We start from the raw sequence: 19721 nt of genomic DNA, 5'->3' as shown, positions 1-19721 counted from the left end.
AATTAAATATGTATGTGTGCTATAAATGCATCTGTATCAGCATGTGCTGCTTATAGTGCTGAGAATCCAAGAGGAAAAAAACAATCCCACATCTACACACAAAAAATAATTAACAAAACACCCACATCCATCTGCAGAACACACAAACATACATGTGGGTATAGTTTACCCTTCTGATTCTGATGTACCTCATTGTCCTGTAAGGAAACTGGTCTTGTACCCTAAGACAAGTTTCCACATGTGGACACTTGTGCAACACATCTCTTGCTGTCACACACAGCAAGTGATGTTAGTTAATTCCCAATGAAGTCTTAGAGTTTAAGTCACTTGAAAATTCAAAATAAATAAATAAAAGTAATATATTGGACTCATAATTGAAAAAAAACAGCCTTGTATAATTCAAATTTCTCCTGTGTATTACCTGCACTATACACTAAAAAAATGCAAATATTTCTCTGTTCATTTACTTAGTTAATTCAAGTGATTGGCTCATGATTATCCTCTTCTTGTTTGTGCTGGTTGTCGGATGAAGGAGGACTGAGCTTAAGATATGGCTGCAGCTGAGCTCTCATGCTGTGGACACACCGAGCCTTTCTCTTCATGATGTCCTCCAGCTTGTGAACGTAGTCCTCAAATGCCTGTAAGACAGACAGACAGACAGACACAGAAGAGCGGAAATTCAATTCTGATGGCATACATATATAAATGAGATAAATCCTTGACTAACAGAAGCATTTCAAGAAAATTCATTTTAATTTAAATAATGACTTATAATTGTATTAATTTAAAATGTACAGTTTAGTAGAAAAGAGACAGAAAAAGTAGGAAGGATGCGTTAACAATTCAGCTAATGACTGGATTTGATTTATTCTGACCATATCAGGTTGTTGGCACAGAAGCGTCCCCTCTTTACGATATAAAGCTTCCATCTCTTCTAGCTGCTCCCAGTGGGCCTGGACAACACTCCATCTAAAGTTGCATGGTGGCGGTGGTGGTGGTGGTGGTGGGGTAGTAATTAGAGATAGACAGAAATATTCTATTCAAACTTATAACCTCTAGGGTGTTATTACTCCCAAATACACAGCAGTGTTTACAAATGTGTTACCAAAGAGGTCTGAATGATTTCTGTGTCATATCTGCAGGATTGACATTTGTGCATCAGATTTAAATATCACTAAACACATCTCTGTATTATCATTATTAGTTATAATAATAGTAGTTGTTGAGCCTCAGTAAAATGTAAATGTAAAAGTATCACTTTAATTAAGATGGTTGTAATGTTGAAAAATTGCTTACTGGGCATGATCCAAGTCTTCCAGGGTAGACAGATGGATTATGGGTCCAATTTGCTGATTGCAGGTACTCTCTTGAATATTTGACTCTGTAAGTCTATTATTTTGGAGTGAGATGCTTGAGTTGCTGGGGTGATCTGAATGTACTGACTGACACTGGTTTGGCATTGAGTTCACATGGCCCAAGACATTTTCTGACTGTGGTAATGAAACTGAAGAGGCAGGTTTGGTGTGCATGTTTTCTGCATATTTTGGCGGCATTTTTGTGGCACCGCTGTGTGAACCGGGTGAACTAGTATTCCCAGAGTGCTGGAGAAAGGATGAGATGGGCTGAATCACAGAACTTTGCATAGGGGCACATGTAGAGGGTTTAAGTGGAGATTCAGGGGCTCTGGCTGGCTGTGTTTGCGGTTTCTGACTGTTCTCTTGGTCTTGCAGAGAGACCAGCATAACTTCAGGGATAGGAGGCTCCACCATACCTGGACAAGATAAAAAAAAAATGTTCATATACCCATTTTTAATCATTACTTCATAAACACACACACACAGGACTCATACTTACCTATTCCACAGTGTCCGTGTGTGGCACACCTGTCGTTTCTTAGCTTAGTGTGATTAGTAGCTGTCATGGTGTCAGAAGTTGGAGGGCAGTGGATCTTCGCTTGTGGTAGCTCTAAAAGAGACAGGCGAAATTCAACATCCATGTCCTTTAGAACTTTCCCCTCCATCTCCGCACATGTGAGACGGTCTTTTTCCACTTCCCTGTTGTTACCTTCCCTCTCATTCTCAAGTGGACAGAGTGAGTTGCTGCTCTGTTCCCCTTGAAGGAATGAGGCTGTGGCAGCCTGTTGATCCACCTCAAGCAGTGAGATGCTGAGAGGGTCCATGATGTCGCTTAGAGAACTCTCTTCTTGAGGTAAAACTGACATTTTGGCTTTGGTCTCTGGATGGCTGCATATCTGAGTGCCAGCTAGATTTTCAGATAACTTAAGGGGCTCGGCAGGTATTTTACATCCATTCTCAGTGATGGAAGTAGTGAGAAGTAGTTTGGCTGACTGAGCATCTGGAAACTGTTTTCTACTGGCATTAGCAGTGATCCGTGGTTCCTTCTCTCTGCTGCTGCTTGATGGCTCTCCCTGCTGGGCATTTTGCAGTGGTAAAGGCATGATGTTGGTGGTGCATCTGGTGTGTTTTGACACCAAGGAGTATTTGTTTGGGGTCAGGGTATGTGCGTTGGTATGTTCACAGGCTGGGGAGAGGGGTCGTTCTGCTGGAGCTCGTTGATGGGGTGATTCAACAGGAAATTGGTTAAAGAAACTGTTCTCATTAGTGCTGTGGGCAGACACTAAACTGTAGCCGTCTCCCTCCTCATTGCTCCACACTGGGGCGTCCATTCCTTCCTGCCCCACTTCTCTCCTCTCTTCTGAATCACAGTTGTAAGACACTACTTCCTGTGCATCGGTTGCCATTGCGCCTGCCATCCTGCCTGCCTGTTCTGTCTCTGTTGTTGTCACCCAAGCCCACCTCATCTCTCCTCTTTCCATCCCAGCTGACCTCCTATCTTCCCTCCTGACTCTTACCTCCCCTTTGCCTGTTGCTTCCAGTGACCTCCTCTTCTCACTTTTACCTCTGTCTCGTCCAAATCTTGCCTCTGTTCCTTCCCAACATTCCCTCCAATCTTCACCGATACCACTTGAGTCACCATGGCCATCCTCATCATTAGTTCTATTGTAGCTTGGAGAGATTTCAGTTTGTAAGCAAGTCTCTCCACCTCCACAGGGGAAAGGCAACTGTCCTCTATTACCATCCGCCCTAACCTCAACCCTGGCTCTGTACGTATGTAAAACCTCCTCCAGACCACGATGCGTTAGGGCAGAAATTGAGAGGTGGGAAGAGTTTCCGAGAGAAGAAGAGGAAGAGGCAGGGACAAGAGAAGAGAGAGAGGGCTGGTTAGAGGAAGACAGACTTGTAGAAGGTGAGAGGACATGAACAGAGGAAGAGGCAGATGAAGGTAAAAACTGCTGCAGCTGCTGGTGATACTGTCTCAGACGCCTCTCCTTCTCTTTATCCCTTTCTGCAGCCTTCTGAAAATCTCTTTCCCTTGTTCTCTTCACTTCAACATGTGTGTCTCTATTGCTTTCCACTTGTCTCCTCTGTTCTCTCCATCTCCTCTCCTCCTCTCTTCCCCCTTTCAAAGTTATTTGTTGGTTCTCTTTCCCTCTGTGGTAGAAGCCAGATTCCCTCTGAGCAAAAGACAAATGACCCTCCTGGGCTAACCTCTCTCTTGGCACCTCCCACGAGCGATGCTGCCTGTTTGTTGGTTGTCCCAACACCAGCCCTGCCCCTGTGTTTTGGTCACCAACTGAGTAATTGTCAGTTCTTCCGTACCTCTCTTCACTTGCTCTTCTCCTATCTTCCCTCTCACCTGTTCTTTCCCTCCTCTTATCACCTGTTCCTAGTGAACCTCTCACTGGTGTAATTTGTTCAAGTCCAATCCTTTGTCTTGCCCTTGCACTTGTTTCCTCTCCCCATCTACTGTTCTTTGGTGTGGAGCAGAGAATTGTCGCAGGTGAAGTGGGGCTGAAAGCTTCTCTTTGTCTCCCTAACTTTGGCTTTTTAGGGGGACTTTTTCCTCGGGTGCCAACACTGCTGGCTCCGCTGCTGCTGTTGCTGTTGCTGTTGGACAGGTTACGTTTGGGGGAGGGTATTGTCTTGCCTCTTCTTCCTCCTCTTAATCCTCCCTGTCCCCTCAACTCCTTCACACTATGGAAAATGAAGTACACATAACATCTCAAATAGCAGTCTGATCATTCCCTCTATAGCTCCTGACTATACTATGAAAAGAAAAAAACATTTTTGGTTATCCTATGCACCTGCATTTGTCAAAGACTGGATCAGTTGTCGACACTGGGATTAAGATGAAAATCGAAATTTAGCATAATTGACTTTAAAGCCGAATCAATACAATCCAGAAGTTAATAAAAACTGCTAAAAATCTTTCAAGTAACTAATATCCCATCCTGTCCCATTACATTCACACATACACACATATTGCACTCAAACTTACCGGTCCGCATATCTTAGAGTATTAAGTGTGTGTTCTGTTGCTAAGTGACCAGGTGAAATGTTGGCAATCATGCATGTCATTGAGTCACCAACAAACGAGTCTTTCAAGACCTAGAATGAGAACACAGGAGAATTTATTGATCAAACATTTTCACATGTGCACACTTGTATCATTAGTGCACACAAGAACCAAAGAAAAGGCGAGTTACCGAACTTTTAGTACCTGAGTTAGTTTGCTTTGTCTGAAAGGTGTGTGCGACTGCTCCTGATCAAGGGACCTGATACATTCTTTAAGCTAAGAAAAAAATATATAAATTTGAAAGTATGTAAAATACCATGTTATGCTGACGATGTATTTGTAATGTATTTGATTTGAGCGTGTGTGTGTGTGTCTGTGTGTGCAGCTTACAGCCAACAGACTCTGGTTGATCTCAGCTCCCTCCATACGACTCTGTCTGTCTGGTTCTTTGGTATCTGATGCTCTCTCACTTCCTGCCAAGTCCACAAACCACATTCTACACACACACACACACACACACCGCTCCTAGTTCAGTCACAGTAAGATACAGTAGTGTCTTAAAGGGGAAAGACAAGACATTCAGGAAGTGAACACACCCTAATAAGCTCACAATATAATAAAGCACATCAAATGTTGTCACTCACCTGCCAGTTATCTGCTGGTTTGGACCTCTTAGCTGAATCTGAAGCAAGGCATGGGAACGAGAGGAGAGTGGATTCACTCCGCTCATCCCCTGAGTGCGCTCCTCTGTGCCCTCTGTAATCACCTTGAAGGGCAATGATGAAGTAAGACGAGGGAGACAAGGGAGAGAGAGGTTGAGATTTAGAAAGAGGTTCAGAGATATTGCCGCTTTATAGTAATAATCAAAGTATTTAACGTACTCAAGAGTCTGCTGATGCATCTGTGAGGATGTAAGCACAGAGTTAGCCCAAATGAGGTAGTGTTGACATTGGACTTTCATGTATAAGTATATTTACTGTAGCATTCTACTGAATACTTAAGCACAGCAAAAAGAGATTCAAATTTATTAGAGGCAAGGTTTCGTTCTAATAATTCTTGGGGAAAAAATAAGTTAAAACTCAATTAAAAGATTTTTTTTGTTCTCTGCCATGAATTTGGTAAACATGATTGCTCACAACTTTAATAGTACACCATGATATTTGATTTCTCTTTTTCCAAATTTTAGATATCTCATTTTGGAACTAAAGTCTTAATAATTACCATAAGTGCTCTAAAAGTGCTAATCAGAACACAAAGCATGGACATGAGGCAGTTTTTATAGAAAGAGTCAAACCTCCAGCAGCGAGCTGACTGAGTCCACTCTGACGTCACGCAGCCCTGCAATGTGAACCACCTTCTGGCCATCCTCCCTGGCAAATAACCTACAGAATCATAGATTCAAATACGATTATAAGACAACATACTTTACATCGATGAGGACGTTACCAAATAATAAATTATCCCTATGGGAACACTTGGGCATAAAGGAAATAAATCACTAAGAGACAGGGCAATTTTCAATGCAAACAAGTATAAAGAAAATGGTGGTGATATTCCACAGATATGCAATTGATAATGTAATGAGAAATATCTTTATATTAGCATTGCCTGCAGATTATTATTCATCTTTTTAAAAAGTTTTATCAATTACTCTCAAGTCATCTTCTTGTCGTTCCTCCTCCTCAACAATTATTAATATCTTTTAACACAACACACCTTTTCCTCTGGTCCAACAGGTCATACAGCTGACCGCAGTAGATTTCAAAGAAACTGACATACACCAGCAAGGGTGAGGGTGTGTGTGTGGTGGACAGGTGAGCAAAAATGTCCTGGACTGCCAGTGCATACAACCCCGGTCTCCCAGGCGATGAACCCAACATGGTGTGAGTCTTTCCTGCACCTGTCTGGCCATATGCAAAGCAGGTGGCCTTGCCTCTATGAACACACGCACAACATCAAATATAGATAGTTAGGAGCACAGCTGTGTGCAAACACGTCAGGCCCTATATACACATAATACACACATACAAGCATGCGCATTTAACTAGTCTCTGTGTCATACTATGGTGACATTGCTGTAATGGTTAAGTAGATACACTGTTGATAGCCATTCACAATGTTTTTTCTAATTAACAATATGAATAATAATAATACAGTAGCTGTTCCTCAAGTCCATTTTGGCTTTAGAGATCCCTTTGTAATCCACTTCCAAAACTGTGAAACTCCCTCTTTGTCTTTCCCCAGATGCTGTTTCCTTGCTGAGCTGTGATGGAGTGGGAATTTAGTACTAAAAAGACTCAGTGACTAACTTAAGAAAATACCTATTTGATTTGTCCAACTCAGACAGATAAAGTCTTACATTCGCTTCAGCTGAATTTTAGAATGTATTTTTGGCCCCATCTCTTGCATTTAAATTGCATTAGAAAGGTATCACCTCACAGCCTGTATGGACAACAATTGCAGCAACCAAAGACATACAATGCACATATGGACATGTGAGTGTTGTTTTAAGACAGAAAAAATGTGATATCCTGTGTTGCCCTTTAAACGGAACAGAACAACTCAATGCATTATTAGTTGCATCTATGCTTGTCTTGTTATGATGAGGCAAAATGTCATGAGAGTCTCCAAGAAGAGGGAGATATCAATCAAGCATGTAAACACAACAGCTGTGATCAGATTTGTACTGATTATATTGTATACGCTTTTCTGGATTCTGATAGAAAGGATGGTAAGGTGACAACATACACACATCCATACTGTTAGTACACTACATCACTGCTCCCCTACCCATTGAGCATGTGCTGCACCAGAGGATATGCTGTTCTCTGATACACCTCCTCGTTAGAGCTCTCCTCCCCAAAAACCTGGTCAAAGTAGAACCTGTGCTGCAGGGACAAGGTGTGAAATAAACATCATATTAATCTGACACGGTGATCTTCCACCCTTACATGCTCCTACACTGTATACACACAGTATACATATTGGAGATAGACTTTAAAATGACTTGACTCCTCTCTGCATATCGTATCTACCTGTAGTATGTACTGTGTGAGATCCACAGCTTCTTTGCTCTCATGGACAATCACACTCTCTCCACCAGGAGTTGTCACAACATCGGCCTCTCCTCTCCTGCTCTCTGCACGTGTCAGAGGTCTTTTCCTCACACACACGCTGATCCGCTGCGCCCCTGCTTGCCTGCAACACACACACACAAGCAAATCACACACACAGGATAATCATGTCCAAAGGACACAATGCTCATATGTAAACTTTATGCAAACTTTATCATATAAAGGGAGAGAATCATAAAACTTCACTAAGGTATTCATTTACTAGGAAGGAGCTGTACAGACAAAATAAACCACTACCACTTACTTTCTGTTTGAAGCAGAAGGGGGACTCAGTGGTAGTCCGTAGTTGTATCCAGCTGTTCTCTTTGATTCATAAACAGGTGTTGGCTTAGCCATGCCTTCAGAGGCACCATTAATGCCTATTTCTGTAGAGAGTTTTTGCCTCCTAGAGATTCCTTTTCTATCTTTTTGCCCAACCGGTTTATTGTTAAACCTCTTTGATGCAACTGTTGCAGGCCGTGGTTTTGGTTTGTGGAATGACTCACACTTAGGTGTTAATCTAGTGTGAGAGCTGTGTATGGAAATTCCTCCAGTGACGTCTGGTTTGGTGTTTTCTCCTACGTGATCGTCAGATGGTCGACTCCGGACATCTGGCCTGTGGTTGTTGTACCTCCCTTGGCAAGCACAGACCACAGCAGATGCGGAGTCAAGCTCGAGCTGCACAGGTATGAAGGCTGACCTTCTGCCCTGGACTGACTCATCATTTCTGTTATAACCTGCAGAAACATGAACAGTCCCCGCAGGACGAGGAACTAGCTTCTGATGATGATCAATACTTTCACTACTGAAATCAAGCCGTCTGCGTACACTTGATGGTTTGGGAAAAGTGGCTGCATTCAGCTTACGCACGGCAGCACCCTTCACATCCTCATCCTCATATGCATCATCGTCACGATCTTCATAACCATCATAAGTAAAACTACTATCCGCAGCAGTGTTGTCTTCATCTCCACCATCAGCATCATAATCATCATCATCACCATCTTCAAATCCAAGGCTCTCCAGGTCAAGAGTTTTGACCAGTTGGACCAAACGGAAGAGCCGAGTCCTGTCCTCCATGGTGTGGATTCCCAGGATGGGGTAGTCCTCCATGGTAAGCGCTGAAAGGTGGGCTGCACGACGGACACCCATGGAGGTAAACCTGAAAGGACAGGAGGCAGAGGGTGACTGATAGTCAGAGGAGGAAACGTGTGAGTTTGAATGTGCTGTGAGTGTGTTTGCTTACCGTGCATAATGACGCTGTAGCCCAATCGCTCTGAGACACTCATACAGGCAAAGTGTCATTTCCTCCACTTCCTTTTTCTCTCTCTTTTTCTTCCACCTGTCTCCGCCTACCCTGGGAGAAGCAGATATTTCACTTTAGTCTCTCCATCAGTTGGTCATACAAAGCACATGCATGCAAGAAATGACTGTACAACTAGTGTAATTCTATGAGGAAATGCTAAACCTACACAGAAAAATCAAACTTGGATCCTTTCTACACAAGCTCTGTCACCGCTTTTTCCAAGTCAGTGTGTCCTTGCTGTTTTCCCTTCCTCTGTGATTTCTGTCAGAGACTGAAGGCCAATGGTCGGTCACTGTGTCACTACTACCACACTGCGCTGTTGTGGCAGTAAGCAAAGCGCAGGACGCTGGTATGATGCTGAAATTTGACACTCAGCCAGGATGGGGCCAGGAGCAGCACAGTGTAGTCATGTCACACATTTCTGTATCGAAGCAAATATGACAAATATAGCATATGCAGGCATGCAACTGTTGCTTCTTTGGCTTCTACAGTAAATTGACCAGCAGCTGCAGTATTCCTGCCTCGGCATTTGAGCCTCTTCATATGCACACATATGGTGATAGAGCACAGTTATGCTGCAAATGTAATTACATGAAGACAGCCTGCAGCACAGTTTTAATTTAATGTATGGCTGCAGAGCATAAAAGAAAAAGGGAAACAGGTTGTTGACACCTGTCCATCTCAGGAAATAGTTTATTGTTAGAACAAACCCACACTCTAAAATGAAGAAAAAGTATGAATTGGCTAACTGTAGGTTAAAGCTGTAAAGTTTTTCAAAATGGTAAGAGCAGAAACAGGGGCGGACTTTACCATTAGGTAGGGAAGGCAACTGCTTGGGACCCTCAACTAAAATGACCCCAAACAGCTATAGATTTATTATAATGTTTAGATATGAAAAATATTGAATTATGTTACTATTCTAACTCATTGTACCCAAAAATAACTTACAAAAGGCCCCCAAAGCCCCCAAATATGCAACTGCATATTTCTACTGCTACGTCAGAGGAAAACATTGTATCACTACATTTACCTGACAGATAAAATATTACTGGTTATGTTGCAGATTCAGATTTTACTCACAAAATGTAACAATTCAAATATGATGCAATATTATTCATTCAACTATCCAGCATTGTATAAAACTGTTAGAATTAAAAGCTCCACCTTGAATGGACGTTAAGTAAATTTAAGTACATTATGCTGATAATTCCTCTTTTACTCAAACTTTTAAAATTTGAATGCGAGACTCAAACTTTTGAAGTACTTTTACTGTGCGGTATTAATAGTTTTACTATTAATAGTTAATAGTTTTACTTCAGAAAAACGTTTTGAGTACTTCTTCTACCACTGACAATTTCCAACATTCCCAGTTAGAGTAAGGATGAAAATAACGCCCGACAGTGTTTACCTGCAGGCCCTAAAATCACTAAATCCGCCCCTGAGCAGAAAACTTACCGTCTGAACTCCAGTGAGACTTTATAGTAACAAAAAGACGATCACGACGGTTTATCTGAACAAACTGAACTGACCAAATGCATTAATTTTTCACAAAGTTGCTAGTCGGAGTAGTATCACCATTTCCGTACACAGAGTCGGTCTCCATAGCGACGAAAACGGTTTTGGGGTGGGCGCCTAATTTCTTTTTTTTTTATCAGACATCAATGCGGAATGTTTAGACGGACAGCCGGTGACAAAATGCCCAGTTCAGCATGAAGCAGAGGACAACGTTAATCCCTCAGAGGGCTTAATGCCCACCAGCAAACCCACTAAGACAAAAAGCCTTCTCAGACTAAACCATTAAGATATTTGTCCCACTGGCTTTACAATATAAGATGTTGTATGTTTTCTGGGCTTTGTTATGATAACACACAACGATTATTACTGTTATTATCTGTGTTTTACACAAAAATATAGATATTATATTGTACAGACTGCAGTAGCTATTGTATGGTTATAGACGTGCTTTGAACAGTACATTGTTTCCTATTTCTTAATGCTGTAAGCTTTCAGAGTCAGACTCAAGAAAAATATAAATAAAACAAAGATCAGCATAGATAAGATAGATTACAAAATATTAAGCATTTTCAAAAACAATACGATATCTAAGACTAATAGAAAAATATTTACTCTGAACGTTCAAATGGTATAAAATATGGCATTTTAATTAATAATATATTAATTTAATTATTCTGTCACTCAAACATAAAATCTACAAATATTTTTTCCCCAACACATCGAGTTTACCCCCCAGCATCTAAACCTACCATAATCCATGACACAGACATATTGGTATATCACCATAAAGGTATATTATACATAAGCGAATACAATAAGGCTTTGAGTATACTTTGGTACAACTTCTGTTTGCTTTGTTGTTAAAAAAAATGTTAAAGACTCCCTCCACTCAAAAATTTGTTTTTCTTCTTCTTCTTTCAGTTGGATGTTTGAGCTGAGTTTGACACTAGAAGGCTGCTTTCACACTGATCTGCTGAAAGTGGAAAGTTTCTCTGTGCCCGCTGAAAATCCAGTTTTAAGGGGCATGCATGCACGATTTGTGACATCACAACCAGTTATGAAGCCAATCCTGGTCCAATATTCAACTTACACAAGTGTGATGTGGAAACTTGAAGCCTGCAGTGCACAAACACTGAAAATTGACTTTACAGTGAAGTAGGAGACATCTTGTGTCCAACAGTTAAACTTCTCAGATGAAATATATTTGCAAATTCATAGATTCTCGTATTTTTAATGAGGGAAAATGAGTAGATGCCATTTTAAGGATTTCTAACGTGATAATTATATTTTTTTCTGGAAAAACCATATCAGACATACATTGTTGTTTTAAGCAGAGGGGATCTTTAAGCCTTAAAGGGAAAGGAGGACACGGAATCTAGTTCATCAGTCCGTGTTTCAGCGCGGACAACATTGGATGTAACACATAACATTGGCTCTTCCTCATGTCTTCCAGATCCAGATCATGGCTTTCCTGAAACACTGACTAAGTTTAGTTTACTCTTAATAATTTGTTACATGTCCAAATAAACACATGCTGTCAGTTTGATGCAGATAAAGCGCTAAAACATTGTCGTCTGTCATTTTAGCGAGATAGTCTATTTAAAGTCTCAGCTACATTTAGCATCATTAGCAGCCAGTTGCCAGGATACCAGACCCATCCCGTGAAAAAGATTACCATGGCAACTGACTACACAACTTGGACATGACATTCAGTGTCAGAGATGTGACCAGACTACATAAAAGGTAGGCGGTCTTGACATTTTAATTGGACAGTTAACTATAAACGTGCAGGAGCTGAGTTAAAGAGGAACTAACTTACTTCTCCTTTGTGAAGTAACGTGACTCATGATGATGTGTTTCTGTCTTTGTTGATTTTATTCTGTCTCTATTGGTCTTTATTGTGAGTATGTGCAGAATTATGTGCCACATTTTGTATCTTCAGAGCCCTTAAAAAATACCAGCTCTTTATGCGAAGGAAAACATTTTGACTGAGGGAGAAGAGAGAGACTGCAGATTACAGTTTAGTTCATACAATCTGAACTAATCTGGATCATGGTGAGATAGTTTGTGGGCTACATGAAGCTTATTCTGATGGGGTTACAACATGTTGCAACTCTGTGTCCACATCTCTCTTCCCCTTTCTCTCTGTGACACTGACTCTCTCTCTCCTTTAATCTCAGTCACTCACATCTATTTTAGGATGAATTAAGAGATGCAGATTGTAAATTACCGCCCTTCAGGAATCTTTGGGTGCATCCCAGGACAGACTCAGATGTGTTTTCCTTCACTCCTTTACCTCATTTTTTTGACTATTATCCATTCAGCAGTCATCTGAATGTAAAAGTGGAGGAAATTAAAGAAGCGGATGTTGAAAACATCTGGAACACTTCAGAGCAACATCAAGTGTATTCTGTTAATCAGTGTATGACCGGTTGGTATTCACAGGTATGCAGTTTAGCCTGCTCCAGTGACACAGACATAAAGTTAGGAAAAATCGCAATTTAGCAAATATTGTTCTATAGGTTTGGATGAAACTGTAAACCTACGAGAATAATTTCTGTCACTTAATTAATATCCCAATGTAGATCCAAGTTTTTTTTAAATGTTATTTGGTTATGAGGAAATTGGAGGAAAAGTAAAACTTGTGCCTTCTCATGTGTATTGTGGTCTTTCATAGGAAGGTGAATTAAGTCTAATAGCTCTGCATAAAAATATCCATCTATTTTTCTATCAATGATGTTCTCAGAAATCAAAATATTTTTGAAGTATAATCTTCTTCATTATCAGGAAACCTGCTCTAAGAAGTGATCAACATGTCCTCTGAGGAGGAGACTTCTCAGACTTCCTCCTCTTCCTCGTCTCCCCCTCCCTCTTCCTCCTCCTCCTCCTCCTCTTCCTCCTCCCCTCCTCTTGCCTCCCACTTCATCGGGAAAAAGGAGGACATTGTCAAATCCGGCCGTGTGACCAAGCTGGTGAATGGATGCAGAGATGTACTGGTCCTGTACCACGAGGGGCAGCTTCATGCAATGGACATGCGCTGTTACCGTAAGCTCTGTGTGTGTGTGTGTGTGTGTGTGTGTGTGTGCGCGTGTGCACGTGTGTGTGTGTGTTGGCATAATCCATTAAAAAAAATAAATCCATATTCTCTGTTTCTAGCTTATCAAATGTGAATATTTTCTGGTTTCTTTAATCTTCTGTGATAGTAAACTGAATATCTTTTGGGTTGTGGACAAAACAAAACATTTTAGCATTTGATGATGTCATTTTAGGATTTGGAAAACAGTGACTGACGCCATTTTCACCATTTTCTGGCATTTTATGGACCAAACAACTAATCAATTAATTGTGAAAATAATCAACAGATTAATCGCATATTAATTGTTACTTGCAGCCTCAAAAAATGTAATTCTAAAAACTGTCCTAATTCTTTTTGGGATTTTTTCTATTAGACATTTAGAAAAATTATGACATTCTTATTTTCTTTTAGCTGTAGAGAATTTACACTCTGTAAGGGATCATCATATGTTTGAAAGACTGATAAAGAAACACGGCTGTGACAATGACACTGTTTTCCTACTGACAGATGCAGGTGGTCCATTAGCATATGGAGACATTGAGGTGAGTTGGCTGTTTTTTTCTCCAGATATTGGGATCAGTTGACAAAAAAAAGGCTGTCCTCTGTGTGAATCTTACTGTGAGACTGCTACCGACACTTCCATTATATCATCTCTGTCATCACCTTCATGCTGTGACGCCGGCAGGAGTTTAATGGGCGGCCGTGCATCGTGTGTCCGTGGCACAAGTACAAGATCACACTGGCAGAAGGGGAAGGGCTCTACCAAGCTGTGGATGATCCTACAGCCAAACCGCTGAGAACACACTGGCGCTCCAAGGGCGTCAAACAAAGGATTCACAAGGTGACCGAGGTCAATGGGGATGTATATGTGACGCTGAACGACTCCAGCGAGGCCATTGAGTCGGACAACTACCAGACTGAGAGATACAGGACTGTCGTACTCAAGGCTCAGCCAAAACTCAAGAAATAACCAGATACTCAAGCATTTAGAGTTGTTTGATTAATCAACCAAAAATACTGATTGCTAATTATTGTGTTTTGCTCTCTCAGATGACACAGTTTGTTTTAGGACACAGAAAACAGGGGGTTACTGCAGACATGGATCAGGTCAGCAGGTATATGATGTATACATTTCTGGCATTTATGAAATGATTCTAAAATATTTTGTTTTGCTACAGAATATTAGGGTTTAAAATGATTAAATACTGTACAAAAATAATGCTTGTTTTTCTATAAATGATGATTATTTATATGTCATTGTCCTGGTAAATTATATGTGGAATATTATTATGGTGCATGGTGATATTTGTCAATATATACACATAAATGCTTCTGAACATTATTTAACACAAGTCAAAAAGAAAAACACCACAAGTGTCTACTATAGAGTAGATAATCCCATCAGATTTTGTAGCATGTTGCTGCAAATTTTCATATTGTTGATACTTTAACTCACTTAATGTAGTTCTAATTAACTCATATTGTGTCGTGTGATGACACAGTCAATTGATTAGTCAATCAAAAAAACTATTTTGATAATCTATTAATAATTTAAGTCATTTATCAGGGAAAGGATCTTTCTTCCAGCTTTTCAAATGGGAGGATTTGCTCCTTTTCTCTTTGTTTCATTGTGAATTAAAAATTGTTTTGGGCTGTTGGTTGGACAAAACAAGCAATTTTAAGACGATACTTTAGAAGAAGAAATTATGGCAATTTCTCATAATTTTTGACATTTTATCAACTAAATGGTTAATCAGGAAATCAAGAAAAATAATGGACAGATTGAAAAATAATAAAAATAATGTTTAGTTACAGCCCCAGTTAAATATTTGTATCTTTAATTGGTAGAAGACCATATATAAACATGAACACAAAGACAATACTAATCCAAACAGGTGTTTTCAGTTACTGTGGTTAAGTAGGTCTCTGCCCAGGTTGACTTTGGGCTGAGCTTTGCTGGAAGTTACATGCCACCAATATCTATATACTAATAAGAATGATGAAATTGTTAAGTGTCCTAACAGGTTCCTAACCTAACAGGTTCAGCAAAACTATAACACGAAAGTAAGACTGATGTCAATCAAGCACAATGTCTACACACCCACACAGTCCCCAGAAGAGGTCTAAGTGTTGGAATGTAGCAAGTACATTAACTACTTAACAGTATATAAGGTAGTTAAATCTAACTCCACCTCAATTAACTACAACAGTAAAGGACTGGGATATTATCTGTGTAAAATCTTAATATGAATTTCTTTAACTTTACTGAGGACAAAAAAATCTGTTAAATTCAGTTCAAACATTCCTGCTAACGTTAGGAAACATCACATTTTAACGATGAAAGGAGTTGGGATACTGGAAACAGGTTTAATATCCAGAATAAAACTACATCCATGGTATAACTTCTTTGTAAAGTTCTGATGTTACATTTCCGATACAGTAGGTGGCAGGAAGCACCTTTAACGTTGGTTTGTAGTCCGGCAGCAAAGAAGAAGAAGACGTCGCATTGGCCGGTTCTCGCGAGATTTGTTTTAAGATATAGTTTTAACCCAAACCATGATCTTTTCCTAACCTTTTCTTTACCCTAAACAAGTGGGTTTTTTGCATAAACCCAACCAGACCGTATCCATAGCGTTGTCACATCACAAAACATAATTATTTTGTACTATGACAAACAAACCGCACAATGAAGAAACAACGCATACAAATCTCGCGAGAGTTTCCCTGATGCAGTGGGTAACACAAGCATCAGTAGCTAAAGTGACTGTAAGCCCATAAATTTAGCTGTTTTTACAACTATAAATTACTATACGTTGTCAGAATATCCTGACTAAAACCAGCTCGCAAAGTTGTGTGGAGTTTCAGATGAAAGATGGAAGCTAACAGAAGATAAAGCTCCAGTTTTCACTTTCTGGTCTTTGATCGCATCAAACTAACGTTAAAGTCCTGCCCGGGGATGGCATCAGGTAACGTTATGTTTGGCTCAAATCATGAAATATACTTTATTTACAGTGTGCACGTCTTCTCTTGTCATCTGAGAGACGCTGGTTCGCCGCTTTACTGTGTCAAAGCTGCTTTATGTTCTTACAATGTGTCACATGTTTCTGCAGAGGATGAAATCAATCTGCTGGTGATCGTCGTGGATGTAAATCCGATATGGTGGGGACAGCAAGCTCAACGTGAGCCAGAGGTAACTTAGTACTGTTAACTTAGATGTTATTCTGTCTAACTCTTAGATGGTTGTTGTTTCTAAATGCTGCTCTCTTGTTTCTGCACAGTTCACCCTGTCCAAGTGTATGGATGCAGTCATGGTGATGGGTAACTCCCACATGGCCATGACCAGGACAAACAAGCTGGCAGTCATCGCCAGCCACTGTCAAGACAGGTAACTTCATAGTTTAGTTTCCACGAGACTGAACTTAAAGGCTCCCTTCACTCAAAAATGTCTGTTTCCTCTTGTTCCTTCAGTTGGATGTTTGAGCTTCACTGTGCAGAATGATGTATGTGCAGAGTTTGACACAAGAAGACTGTTTTTGCAATTGTTGCATTTTATGTCACTGCTTATATGCAAACCTCTCCCACTTACTTTGTTTCAGTCAATTTCTGTATCCCAGTAAGAGCTGGAGAGGTGGGGACGGTGGGGATGAGGCATCCTCCAGTGGGGATGGAAAGTATGAACTCCTGTCAGTTGCCAATAACCTTATTGCTGAGGAGATCAGGAACCTTATGTCAAAAAGTAGGTACAGGTCAGTTTTTATAACACAGAATATATAGTGTAGATTTTACTGCCTTGTCAGATTATTACTTTGTCGTCATCATCAATAATACTTTTCACAACTCTTAAGTCAACTCATAAGCTTTCTCAACGTACTGATAGCAAAACAAATTGGACTATTTTTATTATAAAATGTGAAAATGATCTGATTACTGTCTTAGTAGTTAATATATTGTACTTTTAACTTTATTTTTGGTTCATTTCACACTGTTGGTGACTCCTTGAAATGAATTATGCCTCATATGTGATTACAGCTGAAGTGAGGGGAAATTCGACAGATACTTTGTTGGCTGGATCCCTCGCCAAAGCTCTCTGCTGTATCCTTTCAATACAAGTTCTTTACAGTTTTACCATTTATGACACATAGCAGCTTAGAGTGAGTAAAGCTGCTAATAGCAGAGTATATTCACAATCATGAATGACTGCAGTAAAATTAGAAGGACAAGCTAAACAGAGACATTATATTGCATAAGCAAAATTTCAGGACTATTATTACATGTACACTTTCATATGGTCTTTCATCTGTAGTTTGGGTCTCTTGACTTGGACAAAGTTGTAACCAGCTTTATATAATGAAGTTTATATACTGTTGTTGTTGTTGAGAAATGTTGTGCATTTGATGTATTTGTATTAAATGTGTTGGATGATGGAGTGCTGTTCTGTTAGTAAGACTTTCCCTTGTTAGATAATAGATTTCTTTGCTATTTAAGTTGAAATAAATGACTGATTGTTTTATTTTTTTTCTGAACAAAGCAATGAGTGCAGCAGATCACTGAAATGTTTTCCAAATTCTCCTTAAACCTTTAATATTCAGATATTCACAGGGTCTCAAAGGACATGGAGGGTAATTTTGTTGTTAATATTAAGCTTAATAATGCTCTTCAATATGTGTTGTTTTTTCTTTTCAGTGCATATTAATTTATGCTTTTTCTTTTTTAGTTGGAAAGGAGATAAAATCAAGAATATTGGTAAGCCCTGAACAGTCTAATTTTACAAGTGCTTTTCTTTTATTCACCTGATTTTGAACCTCCGTAATTCATTTTGCTGGACAGGTGATAAAAGCAGCAGAGGACTGTGCCCTCCAATACATGAACTTCATGAATGTGATTTTTGCAGCCCAGAAGCAGGTAAAATCTTGTGTTTTTTGCCACTTTTCTGTCAGCTGTACAGTATATTTAGTTTTTTAAAAAATCACTGTTTTGTATTTTATTACAGAACATCCTGATAGATGCCTGCGTGTTGGATTCAGACTCAGGTCTCCTGCAGCAGGTTTGTTTTACAGCGTGTACATTTACTCTTTTATGCTCTTCGTATCCTATCCTGTTACACTCAGGTGTTTTACCTTCAGCTGTGTGTTTTTCAGGCTTGTGATATAACAGGAGGATTGTACCTGAAGATACCTCAGAAGATTGCCCTGGCACAATATCTTCTGGTGAGAGCACAACACAGATTCACACATCACTGAGAAGATTGTATTTGAATGTAGTAACCGTCGCTTTGTGTTGATAATGATGATGATGGTTGTGTTTTCTGAACAGTGGGTGTTCCTGCCTGATTCTGAGCAGCGGTCACAGCTGGTGCTGCCGCCACCTGTGCACGTGGACTACAGAGCTGCGTGTTTCTGCCATCGTAACCTCATTGAAATCGGTTATGTCTGCTCAGTTTGTTTGTCAAGTAAGTGCTCAGATCCCACCACTAAAATCTTGATATTACTTTTAAAAGCTGCGGTTATGTTTTTCGGTGACGCTTTCTTGTCTTCTCTTAAAAGTATTCTGCAACTTCAGCCCCATCTGTACAACTTGCGAGTGAGTATTTTAAAGACTAAATCTTAAATCCAAAACTCTTTTCATCGGCCACTGTTGGTATACGTCTGAAATTTTGCTGTGATTTTTATCTTCACAGGACTGCCTTCAAAATCCAACTACCACAGATGGTCAAGGCCAAAAAGAAGAAACTCAAGACAGCCACATGATTTCTGCAAATTAGTTATGAATGAAGTTATTTTTCTCTCTTCGTGTTACAGATTTTACCATTTTTGTTTGGCAGAGATTTGTAACAAACCCCATTTACATCCTTTGAAGCAATGGGGCCAAATGAAAACATTCACTACCTTTTCATGCTACTACTGAACTGATGTCACATTTATACCTGTTAATCAGGTATTTTGACTTTGTGGAGACGATTGTGTCTTCCTGAGTAATCTGATCAATGAGAATATGCAAATATTTAGCATATAAATACAAACATTTGGTCCAAGTTCATAACATGTGTTCACACGTCTTTATTGATGTGATTGTGTTCATAATTATATTAATTGGCACATACTGAAATTTAGCAGTGTATGATGTTGGGTAAAGAGGAGTTCCTGCTTTTGAAAAGAAATATTTTTGGCATTTGTTGTGTACATTTTTATAAAATAAAACTTTTTGAAATGTGTTTGGAAAATGTAACAAATTCCTCTTTGTTTTAAGACATGTTGGTCACATATGGCTTTTTGTCATCTCACTATAACGGACTCATCCATATAGATAGTTCAAATTCTTCATCTCTGTTCGGTCA

General features: G+C 39.8%; 3 protein-coding genes across 6 annotated transcripts; 2 read left to right on the top strand and 1 right to left on the bottom strand.

Moving 5' to 3' along the window:
• Positions 1 to 398: 398 nt before the first annotated feature.
• On the bottom strand, positions 399 to 10578 carry LOC122996921. Of its 3 annotated transcripts, XM_044372741.1 has the most exons (16): positions 10252 to 10578; positions 8737 to 8847; positions 7756 to 8652; positions 7413 to 7575; positions 7168 to 7265; positions 6094 to 6312; positions 5672 to 5759; positions 5022 to 5143; positions 4768 to 4873; positions 4582 to 4653; positions 4360 to 4469; positions 2065 to 4055; positions 1855 to 1965; positions 1297 to 1771; positions 876 to 969; positions 399 to 638 (listed from the first exon to the last, which is right to left on the bottom strand). In XM_044372741.1, the coding sequence occupies exons 2-16, from the start codon at positions 8793 to 8795 to the stop codon at positions 477 to 479; spliced, it is 4767 nt and encodes a 1588-aa protein (XP_044228676.1). In that variant the 5' UTR covers positions 8796 to 8847; positions 10252 to 10578; the 3' UTR covers positions 399 to 476. The 3 variants fall into 3 exon arrangements, with proteins under 3 accessions (XP_044228676.1, XP_044228659.1, XP_044228668.1); XM_044372724.1 differs by having other exon boundaries at positions 1855 to 4055; positions 10252 to 10577; XM_044372733.1 differs by having other exon boundaries at positions 1855 to 4055; positions 8737 to 8842; positions 10252 to 10577.
• A 1131-nt stretch (positions 10579 to 11709) lies between these two features.
• LOC122970764 (Rieske domain-containing protein) lies at positions 11710 to 14606 on the top strand. 2 transcript variants are annotated; one of them, XM_044336987.1, is made up of 5 exons: positions 11710 to 12054; positions 12254 to 12366; positions 13099 to 13356; positions 13895 to 13929; positions 14073 to 14606. In XM_044336987.1, the coding sequence occupies exons 3-5, from the start codon at positions 13125 to 13127 to the stop codon at positions 14355 to 14357; spliced, it is 552 nt and encodes a 183-aa protein (XP_044192922.1). In that variant the 5' UTR covers positions 11710 to 12054; positions 12254 to 12366; positions 13099 to 13124; the 3' UTR covers positions 14358 to 14606. The 2 variants fall into 2 exon arrangements, with proteins under 2 accessions (XP_044192922.1, XP_044192911.1); XM_044336976.1 differs by lacking the exon at positions 12254 to 12366 and having other exon boundaries at positions 11711 to 12054.
• Positions 14607 to 15967: 1361 nt separating this feature from the next.
• gtf2h3 (general transcription factor IIH, polypeptide 3) lies at positions 15968 to 19598 on the top strand. The gene is made up of 13 exons (XM_044372701.1): positions 15968 to 16353; positions 16498 to 16577; positions 16666 to 16772; positions 16984 to 17123; positions 17417 to 17479; positions 17977 to 18006; positions 18102 to 18130; positions 18215 to 18289; positions 18378 to 18431; positions 18526 to 18594; positions 18701 to 18836; positions 18931 to 18967; positions 19065 to 19598. Exons 1-13 carry the CDS (start codon positions 16344 to 16346, stop codon positions 19132 to 19134), a joined length of 900 nt encoding a protein of 299 aa, XP_044228636.1. The 5' UTR covers positions 15968 to 16343; the 3' UTR covers positions 19135 to 19598.
• Positions 19599 to 19721: the final 123 nt, after the last annotated feature.

Source organism: Thunnus albacares, chromosome 2, assembly GCF_914725855.1.
Source record: "Thunnus albacares chromosome 2, fThuAlb1.1, whole genome shotgun sequence".
Lineage (NCBI taxonomy): Eukaryota > Metazoa > Chordata > Actinopteri > Scombriformes > Scombridae > Thunnus > Thunnus albacares.
The sequence above is the reverse complement of the archived record's forward strand: the minus strand, read 5'-3'. Positions and strand labels throughout refer to the sequence as shown.

Coding starts and splice junctions, on each gene's coding strand:
- LOC122996921 (XM_044372724.1), bottom strand. CDS start 8,795: ATGACACTTTGCCTGTATGAGTGTCTCAGAGCGATTGGGCTACAGCGT. Junction 8,653..8,736: donor CTACAGCGTCATTATGCACG/GTAAGCAAACAC, acceptor CTGTCCTTTCAG/GTTTACCTCCATGGGTGTCC. Junction 5,760..6,093: donor CTGTTGGACCAGAGGAAAAG/GTGTGTTGTGTT, acceptor ATGATTCTGTAG/GTTATTTGCCAGGGAGGATG.
- LOC122970764 (XM_044336987.1), top strand. CDS start 13,125: ATGTCCTCTGAGGAGGAGACTTCTCAGACTTCCTCCTCTTCCTCGTCT. Junction 13,357..13,894: donor AATGGACATGCGCTGTTACC/GTAAGCTCTGTG, acceptor TCCTACTGACAG/ATGCAGGTGGTCCATTAGCA. Junction 13,930..14,072: donor TAGCATATGGAGACATTGAG/GTGAGTTGGCTG, acceptor TGACGCCGGCAG/GAGTTTAATGGGCGGCCGTG.
- gtf2h3 (XM_044372701.1), top strand. Junction 17,480..17,976: donor CCTCGCCAAAGCTCTCTGCT/GTATCCTTTCAA, acceptor TTTAATATTCAG/ATATTCACAGGGTCTCAAAG. Junction 18,007..18,101: donor GGTCTCAAAGGACATGGAGG/GTAATTTTGTTG, acceptor TTTCTTTTTTAG/TTGGAAAGGAGATAAAATCA.